This window comes from Macrotis lagotis, chromosome 4, assembly GCF_037893015.1.
Source record: "Macrotis lagotis isolate mMagLag1 chromosome 4, bilby.v1.9.chrom.fasta, whole genome shotgun sequence".
NCBI classification, from domain to species: Eukaryota; Metazoa; Chordata; class Mammalia; order Peramelemorphia; family Peramelidae; genus Macrotis; species Macrotis lagotis.
Genome location: NC_133661.1, coordinates 114,163,422 through 114,185,896, shown reverse-complemented (window position 1 = coordinate 114,185,896; position 22,475 = coordinate 114,163,422). Strand labels below are relative to the sequence as shown.

At 36.8% G+C, this 22,475-nt stretch overlaps 1 protein-coding gene across 18 annotated transcripts in view; it reads left to right on the top strand.

Annotated features, from left to right (window-relative positions):
- The window catches only part of BTRC (beta-transducin repeat containing E3 ubiquitin protein ligase), a 220,775-nt gene that overhangs the window by 173,535 nt on the left and 24,765 nt on the right, over positions 1–22,475 (top strand). For all 18 annotated transcript variants that reach the window (XR_012477907.1, XR_012477908.1, XR_012477906.1 and 15 more), the window contains 7 exons: positions 5,999–6,185; positions 11,711–11,807; positions 12,482–12,619; positions 13,115–13,233; positions 14,619–14,868; positions 15,722–15,840; positions 21,170–21,280. Coding sequence is in view for 15 of the 18 variants with exons in the window: in XM_074233875.1 (XP_074089976.1) it covers positions 5,999–6,185; positions 11,711–11,807; positions 12,482–12,619; positions 13,115–13,233; positions 14,619–14,868; positions 15,722–15,840; positions 21,170–21,280 (1,021 nt within the window). In the remaining 3 variants the exon portion in view is untranslated. The remainder of the gene's footprint in view (positions 1–5,998; positions 6,186–11,710; positions 11,808–12,481; positions 12,620–13,114; positions 13,234–14,618; positions 14,869–15,721; positions 15,841–21,169; positions 21,281–22,475) is intronic.

Below are 22,475 nucleotides of genomic sequence, written 5' to 3'. Positions count from 1 at the left end.
ATTCTCAAGAGCTGTAAACCTCATCACATCATTAGTTTTTACCCATACCCTCTGTCTAATTATGTTCTTTTCAACTGTGCTAAGAGAACTACAGTTCTCAAGAGTTACAGGTATTGTCTTTCCATTTAGTCTTGATTAACATTTTTCTTTAGACTTATTGTCTAAATTTTTTTCTTTCTATTTATCTTTTTACTCATCTCATGCATCTTGAATTTGAAGATCAAATTTTCTATTCAGTTTTGTTCCTTTTATTAGGTAAGTTTGAAAGTCCTCTATTTCATTGAAAGTTCATTTCTTCCTCTGAAAGAAAATGCTAGATTTTTCAGGGTAGTTGATCCTTGGTTGTAATCCAAGCTCCTTTGCCCTTTGAAGCTGCTCAGTACTGTATAATCCTGATGGTAGCTCTGCTTCAGTTGATAATTCTGGAATTTGATTACAATATTCCTTGGAGTTTTTTATTTTGTGAGCTCTTTCAGGGGATGATTGATGAATTCTTCCAAAGACTATATTATCTTCTTGTTTATTAGAACAGTTTTTCCAAGGTAATTTCCATGATATTGTCTAGGCTCTTTTTCTGATCATGGCTTTCAGGTAGACCAATAATTCATAAATTATCTCTTCTGGATCTATTTTCCAGGTTTGTTCCCAGGACAAGAGGTGCTTTATATTTTTTCAAATTTTTTAACTTTTTGGTTTTGTTGGATGAAATCTTGGTGTCTCATGAGTTTTCAGTTGCCCAGTTATAATTTTTAGGATTCTATTTTCTTAAGTTAACTCTTGTATTTCCTTTTCCAGTTGATTGATTTTACTTTTTGATGAGTTCATTCCTTTTCCATTTGGCCAATTTTACTTTTAAAGGTATTGTTTTCTTCAGTCAGTGTTTCACAATTCTCCTGCATGACTCTCATTTCTTTTATCTAGATTTCTTCTTCCCCTTTTCTTTGGTTTTTAAAATCCTTTTTGAATACTTCCACAAGGTCTTTTTGGATTTGAGACCAATTCAAAAACCCCTTTAGGGCAGTTGAATGGTGCAATGAATAGAGCACTGGTCCTGGAGTCAAAAGGACCTGAATTCAAATGTGGCTTCAGACACTAAATAATTACCTAATAATTACCTAAGTGACCTTATGCAAGTCACTTAACCCCATTGCCTTGTAAAAAATAAAAAGTAAATCCTTTAAGGGTTCATATGTAGGCATTTTGTCATTGCTTTGCATTTTTAGCATCCCTATCAAAATAGTAATTTTTTTTTTTTTGGTTCATTTTGATGGTTGAGCTCTGCCAAAGCCAAAGAGAGTGTGTAGTCCCAAACTTTTTCTATTGGGGACAGGCATCTGGTCCCTGGCTTACCATTTGCCTATGACATTGCCTATGGTGTTTCAGGTACTAGAAGTTTGTTCCTGGTTAGGATAACCCAACTCTGTTCCCTGGGGGTTGTCTTCTGAACTGAGTGGGAAACCTCATTGCTGGGCTTGTGCATCACTGGCTTGCTGAATCTGAACCTGAGCTGCACTGTGACTAAGATGTGGTTTTCTAGCTCTCCTGCCCTCACTGGGCTATACTTACCTTTTACCCTATGTGAGACAGACTTTTCCCGAAATTCCCCCATGATGTCTTGAATTGAGAACTTGTTTCATTGTTTTTTTAGTTGTTTTTTTTTTGCAAGGCAAATGGGATTAAGTGGCTTGCCCAAGACCACACAGCTAGGTAATTATTAAGTGTCTGAGGCTGGATTTGAACTCAGGTACTCCTGACTCCAGGGCTGGTGCTCTATCCACTGTGCCACCTAACTGCCCCTCATTGTTTTTTGATAGGTTATGTCACTTTAGGATCTGTTTAGAGGCTTCATTTCTGATACTCATTTTTTGAAAGATTTTGAGTTCCAAATTTTTCTCCCTCCCTCCTTCCCTTCCCTCTTTCCCAAGACAATAAGCAATCTGACATAGGTATACATGGGCAATTATTTAGGCATATTTCCACATTAGTCATGTTGTGAAAGAAGAAACAGAACAAAAGGAAAAAACATGGAAAAAAAACAAAAAGTAAAAATAGTATGCTTTAGTTTGCATTCAGATTCCATCAACTTTTTCTCTGGAGATAGATAGCATTTTTAATCATGAGTCTTTTGGAATTGTCTGGTATTGTTATGTTGCTGAGAAGAGCTAAGTCAAATATAGTTGATCATTGCACAGCATTACTGTTACTGTGTGCAATGTCTTTGTTCTACTCACTTCACTCAGCATCAGTTTATGTAAGTCTTTCAAGATTTTTCTGAAATCTGCCTGCTCATCATTTCTTATAGCAACAATAAGTATTCCATTATATCCATATACCCGAGCCTGTTCAGCCTCCCCATTATTGGGCATCCCCTCAATTTCCTATTCTTTGTCATCACTAAATGAGTTCCTATAAATGTAATATATATATATATATATATATATATATATATATATATATATATTCTTTTTCTTTTTAAAAAAAATATCTTTGCGATATAATTCTAGCACTAATATTGCCAGGTCAAAGATTGGATATAATTCAAAACTGTTCTCCAGAATGCTTGACTGTTCTCCAGAATGCTTGGATCAGTTCACAACTCCAACTATGCATTAATGTCACAGTTTTACCACATCTCCCACATTTATCATTTTTTTTCTGTCATTATTAGTAAATCTGACAGGTATGACAGGTATGAGATGGTACCTCAGAATTTTTTTTAATTTGCATTTCTCTAATCAATAGTGATTTAGAGCATGTTTTCATATGACAATAAATAGCTTTGATTTAAAAGGCATTAAAATTAGGAGAGATTGGGAGAAAAGCTTTCTGGAGAAGGTGGGATTTCAGTTGGGTTAGAAAGGAAGGAAGCCAAAAGACAGAGATAAGGAAGAACATTCTGGGCATGGAGAACAACCAAAAAAATGTCAAGAGCTGAAAGATAAAATGCCTTATTTCATGAAATAGCAAAGAGGTTAGTGTCATTGGATCAAAGATTATGGGGTTGTTGGGGGGGGTGGTATAGGGGATAAAAAAATCTGGAAAAAGAAGACTATAAAAGGCTTTGAATGCCAAATAAGATTTTACATTTTATCCTGAAGGTGATAGGAAGCCACTGGACTTTATTGAGTATGGTGTGAGGTGAAATCTAAATCTAATCATCAATGAAAAAAATGTTTGAAGCATTTCTGCAAAAAAAACCAGTCCTGAGCAGGCTATTTGCTTTTCAAATATCCCAAACAACAGAAATACAAGACAGGTAAGCAAATAGAGCAACCAATGAAGGCAGAGTCTACAAAATGAATTCTTCCAGGTTAAAAAGGAAGAAAAGAATTTCAAAGGAGACAACTATAGGGTTAACGAAAACAACTAAATAATTGATCAGAGAAGATCATTAGGAGATTTCTTTATAAAAGTACATAAGGAGTCAAGGGTAAGTGTGTGAAAATCAAATAAAAGTGATGATAAAGAACCAGGTCTGAAACATCATGGTCTAAACCTTCCATCGCTGGCCTATAGGGAATCAGTGGTTTTGGGGGGAATTAAACTACAGAATGGAAAGATGCATAAAAAGAGAGAGTAGAAGAGTAACATAAAAGGAAATATGTATTGTACCCTAACCAAGTTAAAGGTTAGCAATAGGGGAGGCTAGGTGGCATAGTGGATAAAGCACTGGCCCTGGAGTCAGGAGTACCTGAGTTCAAATCCGATCTCAGACACTTAATAATTTACTTAGCTGTGTGGTCTTGGGCAAGCCACTTAACCCTGTTTGCCTTGCAAAAACCTAAAAAAAAGAAAGGTTAACAATAAAAGGAAAATAACTCCTTTAGTTTATCAGGTAGAAGGATTTCAGGAGAATGTATGAGGAAGTAAAGGGAGGGATTGAAACAAGAGGAAAGAAAGGGAATCTAGTTTCGCTAAAAGGAAAGAATATCCCTAGGATAGAAGAAATATTCTAAAATGGGAATTTTAAAGTTAGTATAAGCTATAATATTAACCAGAGGGTGAAATGATTAGAAAATTTGTCAGCTGAGTGGAGGGTGGACTAGAGTGGATAAGATGAGACCAGGACACCAACTAAAAGGTTATTGCAATAGTTCAAGTATGAGAAGATGAGACCTGAACCAGGTTACTAGCAGTGTCAGAGGGGGAAGGGCCCATAAACAAGAGATGTTAAAAAGGCAATATCAATAGGACTCTGAAACAGTTGGGCTTATGGGAGTAATAGCAAATGAGGAATCAAGGAAGATACCCAGATCATGAAACTGGGTGTCTGGGAGGATATCAATAGTAATGGGGAAATTTGGAAATGAAGAGGTCTGGAATGAAAGATAATGAATTCAAGTTTTCTTATGCTGAATGTAAGATGTCTATGAGACATCTAGTGGGAGATGTCCAATAGGCAATTGGAGATATGAATTGGGAGTTTTAGGAGAGAAAGGTTATGGCTGGATGAGTAGATCTAAGAAACTTCAGCATAAAAATAATAGTTGAGGCTATGGAAGCTAAGAAAATCATCAAATGAAATAATGTAGAGGAAGAACAGAAAAGGTCATAGTCCTGGCGATCACCCACATTTAGCAAGCATGACTTAAAATGTAGTTGAAACAATAGACTGAGAAGGAGCAGGTCAGACAACTAGGAGGAAAACCTCCTTGGAGGATTTCTACTACAGGAGAAAGTAGCGTTACAAAAACCTAGAAGAAAGTATCAAGACCACGGAAAAGAGGGTGATTGCAAAGAAGGTCAAGAAGCATAAGAAGTGAGAAGAAACTGTTAGATTTGATAATTAAAGAAAGCAGTTTTGGTTGAATGATAAAGTTGGAAACCAGATTGTAGAAAGTTAAGTAGGGTGTGAGAAAATAGGAAATGAAAGCATCTACTACAGATCACCTTCTCAAGGAGTTTAGCCAGGGAAGTAGACTGGTGTGGGATGCTAGGTAACAGGGAGGATTGGATCAGTGAAGTTTTTTTGAGAGAGAGAGATATGTTTGTAGTCAATAGAAAGCAACCAGTAAACAGGGAGAGACTGAACATAAGTAAAAGTGTGGGGATGATAGAGGGAGAAACCTACCTAGAAGATGAAATGGCATGGAATCACTTGTGTATGCTTTCTTCATGTGAAACAGATGAAGAGAAGATGGTGACAAAAAAGCATCATTTATCTCCAAAGATAGAAGGGCTGTGTATTGTCAACTATGTTCCTGACTGCACCTATGCTTCTTTTTTTGTTTGTTTTGTTTTTTGGGGTTTTTTTTTAATATTTATTCTCATTTTGTACAAATAATGTTTTTTATACATTAATAAAATATTCTTGTTTAAGAGTAAACGAAATGCCCCCTCCCCCATAAATATAGACTCACTTGAGCGATAAAGGGGAGAGAAAAAAATTAAAATTAAAAAAAATAATAGTAATAATTGTAGGTATGGCTTCTTAAAGACAGCATCCCTAACTTAAATCTGTATTTTCTTTAACTCTCTCTACCTCTTAATATATCCTTACTGTTCTGAACACCACAATACAAAGCATACTCTTTTCTCCACATATGCAGTCCCTATCCCTATCACATTTTAAATGTTTACAAAAAAACTTTGAACTGCTATTAAAAAAGAAATGAGAAATGACCCTAATATAAAGATTTTGGGGCTCTGTATCACAGTTTGAAATGCAATCCTTAGAACATTCCCATCTTCTAGTGCTGAAATCCATATAAATAGATGTGTATTGCTTTCTGGATTCCTTTTTATTTTTAATGTCTTAGGGGTTTTGCTGGTTGTTAACTTTAACTCCCTTATCCAAAGAAAGATGGAAAATATTGTTTATTTCTGTAACCTTGTAGAAAAAAATATTAACACTCATTTTATCCAACTCTGTTTCAGAGAGAAACTGGCCTGCACCTAGGGACAATGATGTGTCTTTACAGTAGGCCCAATGCTGTTTTGTCTTTAAAGGGGAGAAAAAAAACTACTTCATATTCCCATTGTTGTGTGTTTTTCACAGCTCGAGGTTTAGATCACATTGCTGAGAACATTTTATCATACCTGGATGCCAAATCACTATGTGCCGCTGAGCTTGTGTGCAAGGAGTGGTACCGAGTGACTTCGGATGGAATGTTATGGAAGAAACTCATAGAGAGAATGGTCAGGACAGACTCTCTCTGGAGAGGCCTGGCAGAACGGAGAGGATGGTGAGCTTTTTCCACTTTCCTGCTACTACAGAGCTTCAGGTACTGGGCATCTATAGCTATTGGAAGCCAGGTGGTGCTTCTTAACACATGACCCAGTGGCCCAGCTTGCTTGTAGCAAAAATAGGAAGGAAAATATTTTTCCCCATTTAGCAATAATTTGTCTTTGGATCAATGCTCCTTAAATTATGTAAAGTAGATTTAATGAAATCTTGCAAATAAAAACAGAGTCTGCTTGCCCTTTTAGCTGATATTCTCTGTTCTCAATGTACATTAATACCTAGGTGATCACCTAACCTCGTCATCCTACGATAAGAAAATTGAGTCCTAAAGAGATTTACGTGGCTTGGCCAAGATTATATAGGTGATAAGTGACAGAGGCTGAATTTGAAACCAGTTCCTCTAATTCTGGTTTTCTCAGTATATTTCATAGTTTAATCAAAATACTGTTTTGGGGGATTATCTTGCTAATGGGTTCAGAGACTTCAAACAAAGGATATTTCACCAAAACTTCAAGCTGTTCCATTACAGATGAGTAATTTTTGCTTAAAACTTCCTTGCTAAAAAACAAAACAAACAAAAAAAAACCTTCTTGCTTATATAATTTTTTAAGAGTATCTCTAGGATATTGACTACAAGAAAGCTAAATAAGGGGTATTTCATAAACAAGATAGAAGTGGCAACTCATGCATTTTAGCAGGTCTTAAAAATGGTATAAGTATATGTGTTCTCACATAGCTCCAAATTAGCATCATCAGTTGTTTATCTTGTATCATATAAAGAAAAAAATTATTGACCATGAGGAATAAATTTGAAAATAGCCATCTAAGAATATTTCTGAAATATGTAGATCCTTTTGTGATTGAAACTCAGTATTTAAACACATTAAACAGACTAGTATTTTTTTTTAGGTTTTTGCAAGGCAAATGGGGTTAAATGGCTTGCCCAAGGCCACACAGCTAGGTAATTATTAAGTGTCTGAGATCCAATTTGAACCCAGGTACTCCTGATTCCAGGGCTGGTGCTTTATCCACTGCACCACCTAGCCACCCCTTTCATTCTCTTTGTGAGGAAAATTTCTAGTAATCGGTTACTAAGGGCAAATTTCTTGGAATTTTTAAAAAACAAAAATTGTATTAAACAAAAGTATGTTAATTTCTATTAAGATTTAAATTGGTACCATACTATGATTCTTCTAAGGCTATTATTTTCATAAGTAACACTCTACTTTGGAAATGAAAATTGAATACTGTATGACAGCATAAATAAAAGCACCATTATGTAATAATTTTACCAAAAGATGTCATTTCAGTCTGTCAACTAGAGTCTTCCATTTAGTAGTTACTTAAGGGGCAAGTAGTTGGCACAGTGGATGGAGCACTGGCCTTTGAGTCAGGATGGACAGGAGTTTGAATCCAACTTCAGGCACTTGACTGCTTGCTGTTTGACCTTGGGCAGTCACTAAACTCTGATTGCCTTGCATCCAGGGCTATCTCCAGTTGTCCTGATTCATATTTGGCCACTAGACCCAGATGACTCTGGAAGAGAAACTGTAGCTGGTGACTTAGCACAGCACCCCTCACTCAAATCCGAATCATGTGTTTGTCATGGCATCACCTCCATGTTGCTGTGGTTGTCTTCAAAATGAAGGACAAAAACCATTTAATAGGGGCAGCTAGGTGGTACAATGGATAGAGTACTGGCCCTGGAGTCAGGAGGACCTGAGTTCAAATTCGGCCTCAAGCACTTAATAATTACCTAGCTGTGTGACCTTGGGCAAGTCACTTTACCCTATTGCCTTGCAAAAATCTAAAATAAAAAGACATTTATTTATTAAAAAACATTTAGTAGTAAGTTACCTATTTATAAGGTACTTATAGTGCTAGACCCTGGAATTACAAAGCCAAAAATTAAATCATCCTTGCCTTCAGTTCTTTTAGCATAGTGTAGTTGGTTGCTTCAGGGCAACTAATGGTTAAGTGAATAGAGCACCGGACCTGCTGGTCAGAAAGACCAGAGTTCAAAAGTGACCTCAAACACCTCAAATTGGGTAACCCTGGACAAATCATTTAACCTCTGTCTAAAACTGGAGAAGGAAATGACAAACCACTCCAGTGGTCCAATAAGAGAAGGACGTGACAAACCACTCTAAGGTCCAGTACCTTAACCATGGACAGTTGGTCTACAGGATCATACAGAGTCATACACAGATGAACAACAACCAAAGTTGATTGCTTCCAGTACTATTTCAGTGTATTGATAATTACCTTTACTAAAAATTGCACAACTGGAAATCATTCCTATTTGTTCAGTTAAGCAATGACACTTTAAAACTTATTTTAAGTTATTGGCATTTCATTGTGAATGTATAAGTTTTCATTAGTGTAGGAGCAGTAAAGTCTTGATGGGGCGGGGGGAGACACACCAAAAGCAGACTTCTCATGATTAATGATTGTATCTAGGTCTTGTCCTGAATAAAAACATTTTTAATTATAGTTGCCAAATTATAGAGCCAAACAGGCTCACTAGAAAATATATTTCATGCCTTTTCCAAGATACAAAATCCAAATCAACCAAGATTTGATAACAGATATATGATACCAGGCTGTTCACTTACAGGAGATTAAACCTATTCCTGATATTTTTGTCTTTTAGGGTTCTAATTTAGTTCCCTCTACATTTGCTGCATCCCTCCTAATATAATGTACCCCATGAAATTAAAACTATTTTGATCATCACCTCAAGACTGCACTATATTACTATTATTAGCATAAAATCCCTTTATCAGTACTGCTTCCATTTCCGCATGTTCCCTTTCTCCCTCTCAAGACTCATGTTTATCTCTTTCCTTTTCACTTTTCCTTCCTTGTGCTTTATTCAAACTTCCTTAGACAATTGCAGTAACTTTGCTATATCTCCCATCAGTCACTCCCTCTTCCTTTGAAATACTCCCCTAAAAGCTTACCATTTCATTGTAGCTTTTCAGGAATAGAACTTTGTCTGCCCTCTATTTTTGAAGCTTTCTTCAAATCCCTTTATCCAAAAAATAAATACAAACTCCAATGAAACTTTAAGGCTCTAAAATTTCAGTTCTTCTCAGCAGTTGTATTTTATATCCAATTGAATTTGTTGGTCTGCTTTGGATTGTATCCCCCCCTCCCCCACAGCATGAACTCTGTCATTTTTCTGTCTTGTACAATGCTGAGTATACTGTCTGGGCTCAAGAATGTTAAAGTACAATAAAAGACCACTTGGGAAAAGGCCCATTTTCTTAATCAGCAGGCCACATTTTATGATAGCACTTTGCTCTTAATATTTAACATTTATCAAATACCCACATTCTCATAGGTCCTAGCATTTCACAGAGAAAGAAGTGGTCCCTATTATCAAAGAACTTAACTTCCTAAAAGGATTCAGCATATGATACAGAGACGCCATCAAAGACAATCAGTTGCTCTTTTTTTCCAACACTTTCATTTGATGGCTGTTCAGGTGCTAGATGAGGAGTCCATTTTTTGAACTATCTACAAATGTTTCAGGATCATTGTAGAGCAATCAGGCATCACCTAGCATGCAGCCTTTCCCCTAGTATGGAGCCACTGTTTACTCTGAGAACAAATGATGCCCCCTCATTGTGTGAAGTCAACTGCCTCAGGAAATGCAACAGAATCAAATGACAGCTCTGACTTGGAGTGTTTTGCAGCAATATAGTTCCTATGCCCTACCTAGCAGGGTTCTTGTCTCAGCTAGAACTTGGAATAGTTAGGACCCAAACTCTAGGTGTAAATAGTATTTGAATGTCCTCTTTCCTTGACATACCTTGAATAGCGACAGGACATGTGAGGTTCACCTGAGATGCTGGTGTGCTAGGAAGTGAAAAGGAAGTCAGGAGCTTGTTTGGGGTGTCATTAGAATTTACCAATATTCTAAGCTCTTATTTCAAAACTATGATTAATTTCTTTTATAAGTTCATTTACCTTCAACACATTAATGGAATAATTTTTTCAAGGAGGCACATTTTCAGCCAGTTTTCCCTTAAATATATTCCTTTATACCTTTCTTTTGGTAAATGTATGACCTCTGTGCCACCTTTTTCCCCCCTCAGATAAAAGCATTTTGGCCTCTTCCTTGCCAGCTTAGTATTCTGTATTAGCATATACAATACAGCTAGCTCTCTTTCTAATAGGAAATTTTCTCAACTAATTTTCAAGGTGTATAATAAGGAGAGGGCAGGGGAGAAATACTCCTGAAGACATTGAACAATTAATTATATTGTAATGGAACTGTAGAGGGAAGAGTGGATGACTGGTCCAGAGAAAACAGCATTTCTCTAGTGCCAGGATTATACTCAAAGGCATTTCTGCCTATCTTCACTTTGCAAGGCACTGTGCCAGTCATAACAGCAGTTAGTACGCCCATAGTGGGGTTTACTAGCTTCCACACCGTGTTTGGTGGGTCCTTAACTTCAGGATGAGGAATTAAATTTTTTACACAGCAGGAAGTGATTGCCATTTACTGAATTTTTGTAGCAAAGATCTAGCTTGGGATATGAGTATTGCAGAGATGTACTGTCATAAGGAAAGAGATGCTAACAAATGTTGCTTACCAGGAATCAAGCAAAGGCAGGAAAACACATTTGTGTGTGTGTATGTGTGTGTGTGTGTGTGTGTGTACATGCATGCAAAACTGGAAATACACCTGTGAAGGTTGATTTCTGTCTTAAGATTTGATATAGCTTGAAAGCATTCTCTTCATCTTATTCCTGCCTACTGCTAACTACTCCAGTGACCCTCTTTATTTTCTGTTAGAGTAAACTGAGCAGCCAAGGCAGCTAAGCCCACATGGGTAAGGGTCTAAAAAAAGACCCTTATATTATTATAATTATATTAAGCTATACCCAGTTCTAGGAGCCTTACCTAGTGTAGAAGGGACTTTTGATCATGCATTTTGATTCTCAGCCATACTTGAATGGTATAGTCACCATTGAAAGCATTTTCAAAAGTGAAAGTCAATGTAATGGATATCATTGGTATAGTATATACAATATAACATATATAGGATATAGAATATCATTTGAATACTACCAGTATTACAATATTATCTCTTGACATGGTACAGTTACTCTGTAGTCTTGCATTAGACATATTTACAGCTAGCTACAAGTAATAGTGCTAGCTGAAATTAATAAATAGCTATTACAAATATAACTCAAGATTCCCATGATCCATAACCCCAGAACCCAAGAAGTAAACAAAGTACATTTTATTTGCGTGTTATTCTTGACTGGAAATAACCCTGTTTTATTAGAAAGTAAATAGCTGGTAATTGGTTTATAAATAGTACAAAACAAAGAATGTCAACATTGCCTCAGAGTTATGTGCTTCTTGGCTTAGAACTTCTGGAATCAAGATTATATTCATACCTTACTGGATAGTTTTGAAGATCAAATGAAATATGAGTATAAAAGTACAAAGCATTATATAAATAAAATGTAAAATTATCGTTAATAAATGTCTCTTGTCTTTTAGGGGACAATATTTATTCAAAAACAAACCTCCTGATGGAGTTGCCCCTCCAAACTCTTTTTACAGAGCACTTTATCCTAAAATTATACAGGACATTGAGGTAAGAATCTGTGGGAATTAAGAATCTGTGGGAATTCTACATAGGTATTTGTAAAATATTAATGGAAACTGTTATTTGCTACAATAATCTTGTGGCACATATATACTTGAGCCTAGTGATAAAATTCATTCATTTGAATTAAAAGGTCATTTTTCTTAACATATAATTAAGATTCTTGCAGTCTAGAAAATCACAAGCTAGATCTCCACCACTGCCTATTCAACAATCTTCTGATGATGCTTGTGATGCTTTATCTCATATAATAGTGAGATCTGGTAAGTGTCCTTGGAAGATAATTCAAAGTTAAGTTTAGACAATATTAAAAAACACTCCTCAGTTGAGATAGTCAATCCATATTCAAATAAAATGCTGGGTATATGAGGCTGATATGTGTCCTATTGTCAGGGTCAGTTTCTAAAATCCTAGAAAATTAATCTCTAGGATCTATATAGCAGATTGAGAAGTGCTGTTAAGTTGACTTCTGAAAATAAAGGCATATTATCTAGAAAACAAATTTCCAATTTGGCTTCTAGTTCTGAGGAGCCCATTGATAAGGAGTGTGCGCTGCCTGCCTTTCCTTGTCTTGACTGTTTTGCTTCTTTGACATCAGGAGAGCAAAGCTGAGTGATTTTATTTGTCCTAATTGCTGCCACTTTGTCACCCCTTCCTCACAGACTATAGAATCTAACTGGCGTTGTGGAAGACACAGTTTACAGAGAATCCATTGCCGGAGTGAAACCAGCAAAGGAGTTTACTGTTTACAGTATGACGATCAGAAGATAGTAAGTGGCCTTCGAGACAACACTATCAAGGTGAGGCTTCCTATGTGCTCGATCAGGAAAGCTGAAGTAGGAAGGACAGCCATTACCCAAAGCAGTTCATAACAATAATTATGAGAACTTAAATCTGAAAGACAGAGGAAAATTTTAGGACTTTGGGGTATACAGCTTACCCCAGAAACTTGTAAGTGTAAGCACTTACCAGAAGACGGTGTACAAATTTGCCAGATCCAGGTTGCTGTGTTCTGCTTCTCTCCAAAGTGGACTTTCTTACAGTGCAATTGGTCCTGCAGTCATTGTATACTACCATTGTTCCTCACTGAAAAAACAGATAAAACCTATTTTATAATGAAACCATGGATAATAAAAGTATTTTGAAACTCTCAGCTTTACCTATTGAAAACAAGTATACTGCACATTCCCACATCAGCTTTAATCTAACTGCAATCAAGCATCATCATAATAAAATCCATTAAGCCCACTGCCATAGTGATCACAAGGGTCTGTACTCCTTGTTTGCCTTCCTAGATCTGGGATAAGAACACATTGGAGTGTAAACGAATCCTCACGGGACACACAGGATCAGTTTTGTGCCTCCAGTATGACGAGAGGGTGATCATAACTGGGTCTTCTGATTCTACTGTCAGGTATAAGAGATCAAAGTCATTGAACTTGTTGGGGCTCTGAACCTTTCCCTTCCATTCTTTGTTTTCTTGCTATCTTTGAGAATTAGTAATTAGAATAGTAATATATCCTTGAGGCGGCTAGATGGCACAGTGGATAGAGCACTGGCCCTGAAGTCAGGAGTACCTGAGTTCAAATCCGGTCTCAAGACACTTAATAATTACCCAGCTGTGTGGTCTTGGGCAAGCCACTTAACCCCATTTGCCTTGCAAAAACGTAAAAAAAAAAAAATAGTAATATATCCTTGAACATGTTTTTAAACTACATCTAAGGAACAATATAAAATATTCTATTCTGAAAAAAAATCATATAATTTTTCATTTTTGCATACTTAATTACTATTTATACTAGAAAATAAAATCCTTCCATTCTGGCCAAATGGTATTTAACTTGTCATCTTTATGGCAACTTTTACATTCCCCTAGAAAAATACCTCACAGGAATTATATTTTCATATGATGAAGCATCATTTTCAGGTGATGACAACCATAGTATGGCAGTACGATACTGCAGTTTAAATTTGTATAGGTGAGTGATACTCTCTTCTTGCTAGCCCCTCCCCTGCCATCCCTGCCGTTTTTAATTGCAAGCTTCACTAAGGGAGGGGGCACTCGATTTCCAGAGGCGTTAGTGATTTGATGACATAGCCATTATGCTGCTGGAGTCCAGTGTAGTTTGAGTCCTGGGTACTGACAGCACTGCAGGAAACCTCTGTAAGGAATTTTGCCTTAAGCTAAAGGACTTAGGAAACATAATGCATAAAAAGTAACTTCTTTTTTTAAATAAAAAAAACAGCCATTCACATTGTTAGACACTTTGGAGTTTAATGTTTATGATCACAAATTATTCTCTGTGAAAAAATAAGCTAATCCTCTTTCTGGCCTATTGATTTAAAGGCCTCAACCACCTTAATCCTCATTGTCATCAGCATCCAACTCTTATTAAGCATCCATAGGATCAGATACTTTCAAAGATTCTATCATTCAAAGAAGGGAAATAAATCTATTTGTTATGGGAATGGCAAAAGGGAGAAAAGCAGCTATTCTGTAAGCTCAAATACCCTTTCAGTGTGATTCATGGAAAACAATAAAGAACAGTGCTAACACAAGTATACACAAGCACTAGCATGAATACCTGCCAGAGGACGTATGCACATGCGCACGCATGCACACACACCTAACTCCCATTATTCATCAGAACCCTGTTCTGAAGTCAGTCTCAAGGCTTTCAGTGGAGTCTGTAGTAGCTCTTCATCACAAAATCTTGTAACCCATTATTGTTAAATGAATTGTAGCATGATAATTTTTTCCATCCCAGTTTACCTGCCCAGTTTGCTTTTCTTTTTCAGAGTATGGGATGTAAATACAGGAGAAATGTTGAACACACTGATTCACCATTGTGAAGCAGTTCTTCATTTGCGTTTCAATAATGGAATGATGGTGACATGCTCCAAAGACCGTTCCATTGCTGTATGGGATATGGCCTCCCCCACTGATATTACCCTGCGACGAGTGCTGGTAGGACATCGAGCTGCTGTTAATGTTGTGGACTTTGACGATAAATACATCGTCTCTGCATCAGGAGATAGGACTATAAAGGTAAGACATTCTAAGTACCTTTAGACTTATTTAGCCTTTTCCAACTATTCCTCAACTTGGAATAAAAGGAATTAACCTGAAAATTTATCAAAGAAAGGCAAATTCATGATTAAATGTCACTTCAGGATGACTTTCTAGCTAATTAAAGGATTGCCCTATATTATGAATTTGAGGGTAAGAAAGCTCTTGATTACTTTTAATTTTTTTTAGGTTTTTTTTTTTTTTGCAAGGCAAATGGGGTTAAGTGGCTTGCCCAAGGCCACACAGCTAGGTAATTATTATTAAGTGTCTGAGGCTGGATTTGAACCCAGGTACTCCTGACTCCAGGGCCGGTGCTCTATCCACTATGCCACCTAGCCACCCCTCTTCATTACTTTTAAAAGATTCATTGCCATTATGTTGCTGATTATGAGAAGGACAGTTGTAAGTTTTTAAGCTCAAGAAAACATCTGGGGCAGCTAGGTGGCGCAGTGGATAGAGCACCGGCCCTGGAGTCAGGAGTACCTGGGTTCAAATCCAGCCTCAGACACTTAATAATGACATAGCTGTGTGGCCTTGGGCAAGCCACTTAACCCCATTGCCTTGAAAAAAAAAAAAAAAAGAAAACATCTGTAAGACTGTAAGACTGAATTGACCTTATAGTCTGCAGTTATTTGGGAACTTCTCAGACCATAAAAACTAGATTCAAATAAGTTCTAGGTCATTCTGAATCAAAGATATATATTATCCATAAATAAAAAGAAGCCTACAAAATTAGTTGTCCAAGTAGCACAGGACTTGAGCTATATCACACCCAGACGTTGCCAATAAAAAGCCCCAAATGAACTACCAAATGCTGTTTTTTTTCTCTCAGGTATGGAACACGAGTACTTGTGAATTTGTTAGGACCTTAAATGGCCATAAGCGAGGCATTGCCTGTCTGCAATACAGAGATAGGCTAGTAGTGAGTGGCTCATCTGACAATACTATCAGGTGAGTAACAGATAACCCTTTCTGAAAATTCACTTATTCCTATGGTTTCTTGGATCCAGAAGTTACCCAAGTTTCAATGATGGCATCCTGTTTTCATTTTATTCTCTTTAGGACAATTTAAAAATTAAGTGAACTTCAAAATTGTAAAAGATTTTTAGTTTCCTAGGACTTAGACTACTGAGCAGAGTCAGAGAGACAATATTTTTTATTGATGAACTCTTAAACCTATTTTTAAAAGTATATAGCTTAGATAAAAGAGAGAAAAAAGACAATGGACTTCAAATAGCTGAATAGAAATTGTTTACTATCACTATTCTTTAAGAATGATATTTTCAGGGGCAGCTAGGTGGCGCAGTGGATAAAGCACCGGCCCTGGAGTCAGTACCTGGGTTCAAATTCGGACTCAGACACTTAATAATTACCTAGCTGTGTGGCCTTGGGCAAGCCACTTAACTCCATTTGCCTTGCAAAAAAAAAATTATATTTTCGATCAATCCGAGGGCGGAGCCAAGATGGCCACATGAAGGCAGCATTTCCTGGGAACTCCGACCCCCCAAACCCCCAAAAATCAAAGGATGGCTCTAGCCAAAATTTAGAGGGGCAGAACCCACAGAAAGACTGAGTGATACATTTTCCCAGTCCAAGATAACTTAGAAGTTCCACGGGAAAGGTGTGTTTCACCAGGACCAGGAGTTGGAAAAAAGCCGCAGTGCAGCCCAGCACAGTACAGCCCAGCGCAGCGCAGCCCAGAGATCACCAGCAACAGCTTGAGTGTAGAGTGAGGAGCACCAGATTGAGTGTGGAATGAGGAGCACTAGCCACAGAATCTGCAAAGAGAATGGGGAGAAAGCAGCCTGCACCCCCAGAGGTGGTAAGGGAAGTCTACAGAGATTTCTCTGCTCTCCCTGGGGGTAGAACTCTCCTGTTTGCCTACACTCAGATATTGCAGTTTAGGCTTCCATACTAAATAACCAAGCAGGATCTCTCCTTATAGCCCCAGGGCAGAGGGAAGTACAGGGGGCCATCTACATATCAAAGCACCGGCTAGAGAGCATAAGACCTTGAAAGAATAAAGCTCCCAATGGGGTGTCCCTGCAAAAAAAAAAAAACAACCCCAAAGCCTTGGAAGTGCTGTAAATTAGTCTTGGTCTGAGGAAATGAGTAAACGACAGAAAAAGAAGAATCTGACCATAGAGAATTACTTTAATCCCATGGAAGATCAAAACACATACTCAGATGATGACAAAATCGAAGCTTCCATGTCCAAAACCTCCAAGAGAAATAGAAAATGGTCTCAGACTAATGGATGAGCTCAAAAAAGACTTTGAAAAGCAATTAAGAGAGGTGCAGGAAAAATTGGGAGGAGAAATGAGAGCGATGCAGAAAAATCATGAAAACCAAATTAAAAGCTTGGTGAAAGATATACAGAAAAAAATATTGAAGAAAATAATGTGTTAAAAACCAGTTTAGGCCTAATGGAAAAAGCAAAACAAAAGGCAAATGAGAAAAATGCCTTAAAAAGCAGAATTGGCCAGCTGGAAAAGGAGATAAAAAAAAAACTCTGTGAAGAAAATAACTCCTTCAAATGCAAACTAGAACTAAAGGAAGCTGATAACTTTGCATGAAATCAGGAAGAAATAAAACTCTTCCAAAAAAGCCAAAACTTAGAAGAAAATGTGAAATATCTCACTGGAAAAACAACTGACCTCAAAAACAGATCCAGAAGAAATAATTTAAAAATTATTGGGGTATCTGAAAGCCATGACCAGGAGAAGAGCCTAGACTTCATTGTTCAAGAAATAATACAGGGGCGTCTAGGTGGCTCAGTGAATAGAGCACCAGCCCTGGAGTCAGGAGTACCTGAGTTCAATTCTGGCCTCAAACACAATAATTACATAGCTGTGTGGCCTTGGGCAAGCCACTTAACCCCATTTGCCTTGCAAAAACCTTAAAAAAAAAAAAAAAAGAAAGAATACAGAAAAATTGCCCTGAGATCCTAGAAGCTGAGGGTAAAATAGTAATGGAGAGAATTCACTGAAAGAGATTCCCAAAAGAAAAACTTCCAGGAATATTATAGCCAAATTCCAAAACTCCCATATCAAAGAGAAAATTCTAAAAGCTGCCAGAAACAATTCAACTACCAAGGCTCCATAGTCAGGATTACACAGCATCTGGCAGCTTCTACATTAAGGGCTTGTAGGGATTGGAATATGATATTCCGGAAGGCAAAAGATCTTGGTTTACAACTGATAATCAACTAACCAGCAAAACTGAACATCCTCTTTCAGGGGGAAAAGGTGAACTTTATTGAAACAGGATTTTTCAGACTTTCCTATTGAGATGACCAGAGCTGAACAGAAAGTTTGATCTCCAAGTACAGGACTCTGGTGAACGATAGAGGGAATAGAAGAGGGAGACTAACTATAAGGAACTTGATGTTGAACTGTTTGTATTCCTGCACAGGAAGAAGATATTGATAACTCATATGAACTTTCTCATTTATAAGAGCTGTTAGAAGGAGCATATATAGACAGGACATAGGAAGGAGCAGAATATAATAGTATGATGTGGTAAAGGAATGGAGTCAGTGGGTGATGGGGGAAAGTACTGGGAGGAAAGAAAAGGAAATGAAGAAGCTGAGAGATTTCACATAAGAGTCAAGAAAAAGATTTTTTTTAATTAATTTTTATTAAAGATATTATTTGAGTTTTACAATTTTCCCCCCAGTCTTACTTCCCTCCCCCCACCACCCCCCATGGAAAGAAAAAGCTTTTTCAATGGAGTGGAGGGGGGAGGAAGGCAAGGGGGAATGTGTGAACCTTCATTCTCATCGGAAATGACTCAGGGAGGAAATGAAATACACACTTAATAGGGTGAGGAGAAGGAAAGGGATGGAATGGGGGGGGAGAATAGGTGATAGAAGATAGGGAAGATCAAGGGAGAGGGTACTCAGATTCAACACACTTTAGGACAGGGCCAGGATGAAAGGAGAGAAAATAGAATAAATGAGAGTGGGGAGAAATAGAGTAGAGGTGCAGCTAGTAATAGCAACTGTGGGAAAAATATTGAAGCAACTTCTCTGGTGGACTTAAGGTAAAGAAAGCAACTCACCCCAGAGACAGAACCATTGAAATCTGAACAGAGACTGAAATACAGTTCTCTCTCTCTCTCTCTCTCTCTCTCTCTCTCTCTCTCTCTCTCTCTCTCTCTCTCTCCCTCTCTCTCCCTCTCTCTCTCTCTCTTTCCCTCCTTGGGGGGAGGGGGTTTATGTTTATTCTTATGTTTACTCGTATAGCATTCAATTTATATCAATGTATGGCATGGAAGCAATGTAGAGACTGTCAGATAGCCTTCTGGGGGTAGGGAGGAGAAATTGTGGAATTCAGAGTCTTGCAAAAAATGATGGGTACATATTATTATAATTGGAAAACAAAATGTTAAAAAAAAGTGATACTTTCTTTCTCTAAAATTCCCTTTACTTAAAGTGAACAGTGCCTTACCAAAACCAAATGTGGTAGCCTATGTATACCTGTAATTCTTGCTACTGAGGCAGACTGAGGATAATGGATCACTTGAGTTCAGAAGTTCTGGGCTGCACTGAACCAGAGCCTTTGGAAGTGAAGGGACCATGAGTTTGCCTAAGGAGAAGCAAGCCAACTCAGGTTGGAAACACAGCCAGTCAAAGCTACCATGCTGACAATAATGGGGACAGGCCTATGAGAAAGGCAGTTGTAATTCCAGCTTAGGCAAGTTAGGGAGACCCACTCTCCCAAAAAAAAAAAAAGAACAAACTAAAAAGCCAAAGGTTATAAAGAACCCAAAGAGTGAAATGTTGATTTGATGTTCTTGCCTCTTGAAGATGTTGATACAAACATAACTGAGATTTTGGAAGATTCTTCCATTCTTTTTCCTTTCTGGGGGAAGATGTGAGATAAAGAATATCCATATTTAACATCAAATATAGTTATCCTATTTAATAGAATTGTCTGTTTTTGTAGGATTAAACTTAAAGCATGTAGTAATTTGAATTAATTTTAGAATGTATACATACATGAATTATGTCTTTGAAAAGTTCCTTTCTAATTTAATTATATGTAAAGGCTTTCCTCCTTATACAGCACCATAGAGAAGAAGCAAAAAAAGTCATTCCCTATGTATAATTTAACTGAAATTGTGTGTACATATATTAGAGATACTTTACAAGGGAGAGAACACAGATTATCTTGTTTGCAAAAGGCATGACTTGCTGGACTGTTTCATTCACTTTCACAACCTTGTACATATTTGACCTGTTTATGCCTAAAATCTGTTTATGCCTAAGAGAACCTAATTGTAAGATTATATACTATAGAGTGACTGAAAATACATGCTACACTTGAACTGAGAATTAACTTTCCTACCTATCTTATTAGACCAAAAGGAAATACATTTTATTAACAGCATTAAAAAAGTATTTACATTCATTGTTTTTGTTAGGGGTCAGTACTGTGGAGTTTGGTTTGAGAAAGGGGAAAAGAGGAATGTTGTTTTTCAAGGGCAAGAAAATATCTGTAATATTCATCTGGCCTTAAATTTAGGGAAGGAAAATTGCTTTTGAAATTATTGAATAACAACATAGTTCATACACTTGTAGGGGAGGGGATTAATTTTACCAATAGATAAAGGTAAATCAAAATGTAAAGTGTTTTTAATACTTAGTGATGACTGTGGAGAAAGTATTCTTATTTCTGAATCATGAAAACAAGCATTTGCTTTTCTAAAATGATATTAAATTATAAAAGCCAGAATGTTTTAAGTTATTATTGTATATTTTTAAAGCAGCAAAACTCACCTAGGTAAATTTCAATTAATTATTTATTCCTATGTAATAATAAGTTATATAGTATTCAGACGTGATGGGTAGACACACATATGAAATTATTGATTTCATTTGCTATTTTTTTAATCTTCTGAGTGATTTGTTTCCCATCCATCCTTTTTTTTTTAAATAAAGATTATTATGTATCAGGTCTCTCCAAACTGGTTTTTATGTTGCATAGAATAAAATTTTCTAATGTGTTCTATGAGAAAAAAAAATGGTTTCACGTTAGTCTGCATCTTCATGGAAACTTCTCAGGCCATCATAACCAAATATAAAGTGCTGAGCAATAGCTGAATCAAAATTGTGCTATCCATTATTTTTAAAAAGATGATTTTCCTTGTCATCCAGTACTTTCTGTGCCCTAATGCTCATTTTTAAGCATTATTTATCTTTATGGTAGGTGAATCTTTGTGATTATAATCCACGTTTTTCTGGACTATACTTGGATTTCTTTACTCTCTTTTTCAGGTTGTGGGACATAGAGTGTGGAGCATGTTTACGAGTGCTAGAAGGTCATGAGGAACTGGTGCGCTGTATTCGATTTGATAACAAGAGGATAGTCAGTGGGGCCTATGATGGGTGAGGTTTTCTTTTTTTTTTTTTTTAGGTTTTTGCAAGGCAGATGGGGTCAAGTGGCTTGCCCAAGGCCACACAGCTAGGTAATTATTAAGTGTTTGAGACTGTATTTGAACCCAGGTACTCCTGACTCCAGGACCGGTGCTTTATCCACTTCACCACCTAGCCGCCCCATGGGTGAGGTTTTCAACAAGATTCTGAAAATCTGCCTCTATCTATCCCTCTACCTTAAGGTATTATAGGTAGAGTTACTCTCTTTGATAGCAGTGACTTGCTGCTAACATTGTAGGTTATCTCTTTGGTTTAACATCTTTATCATAATAATTAGTCCCTGGCTTTGTGGGACCCTATGTCCAAAGCTTGTTCGGTTATTTTAGTTACTTAGCATGATCATGTAGATAATTTTTAATACAAATGAAAAGCCTTAATAGCAAATGTAGAAAGGCCTAGAAAGTAAAACAGACACTGTACTAATAGAGATTATTGAAAAGAGTAATCCGCTATCAAGGGGATCGGTAATTGTGAAATTTGGTTAATACTCCTTTCTTTGCATTTAGTCTTCTTCTAATCTGTTTTCAGTCATTTTAACTTATTTGATCAAATATTTCATTAGTTATTATTTCACCAATTCCCAAGTTCTTCAATCTGATTTCTGTAAGCTATAGTACACTACCATTCATGTCACACTGATATGTGTGCTAGTCAAATGCACTCAGTAAATATTTGATTGATTAGACTTATAAAGGGTCTCTTGTTTCTTCAATTTAAGTTGTCTGACTCAAGAAGGCTGTATAACTTAGTCTTAAAGACATTTTTAAAAATATCCATAAAATGATTAGCAGTATTTTCTTAGATCTTCAGTTGCTTACACTGATAATATCCATCCATTTGCTAATGTAATAGTTGCTTATCCCTCTGTCAGTCATCACCAGTACACCCATGGGAAATTATATAGTTTTAGGATGGTAAATTCCAGATGCTAGTATCTAAGGCTGTTTTCTCTTGTTTCTCTATCTCCCATTTCCAACTACCATTTTTTTTTATTTCATCTTGTGTTTGCCTTGTGTATGCATTAGATATTCCCTTTACATGGAGAAGCATTTTATGACTGATTAATGAAAATGTTAAATTTTTTATGGTTAAATAAGAATAAGAGGGAATACAAATGTAAACTCCAGGGTTTTTAAGTGATCACCTA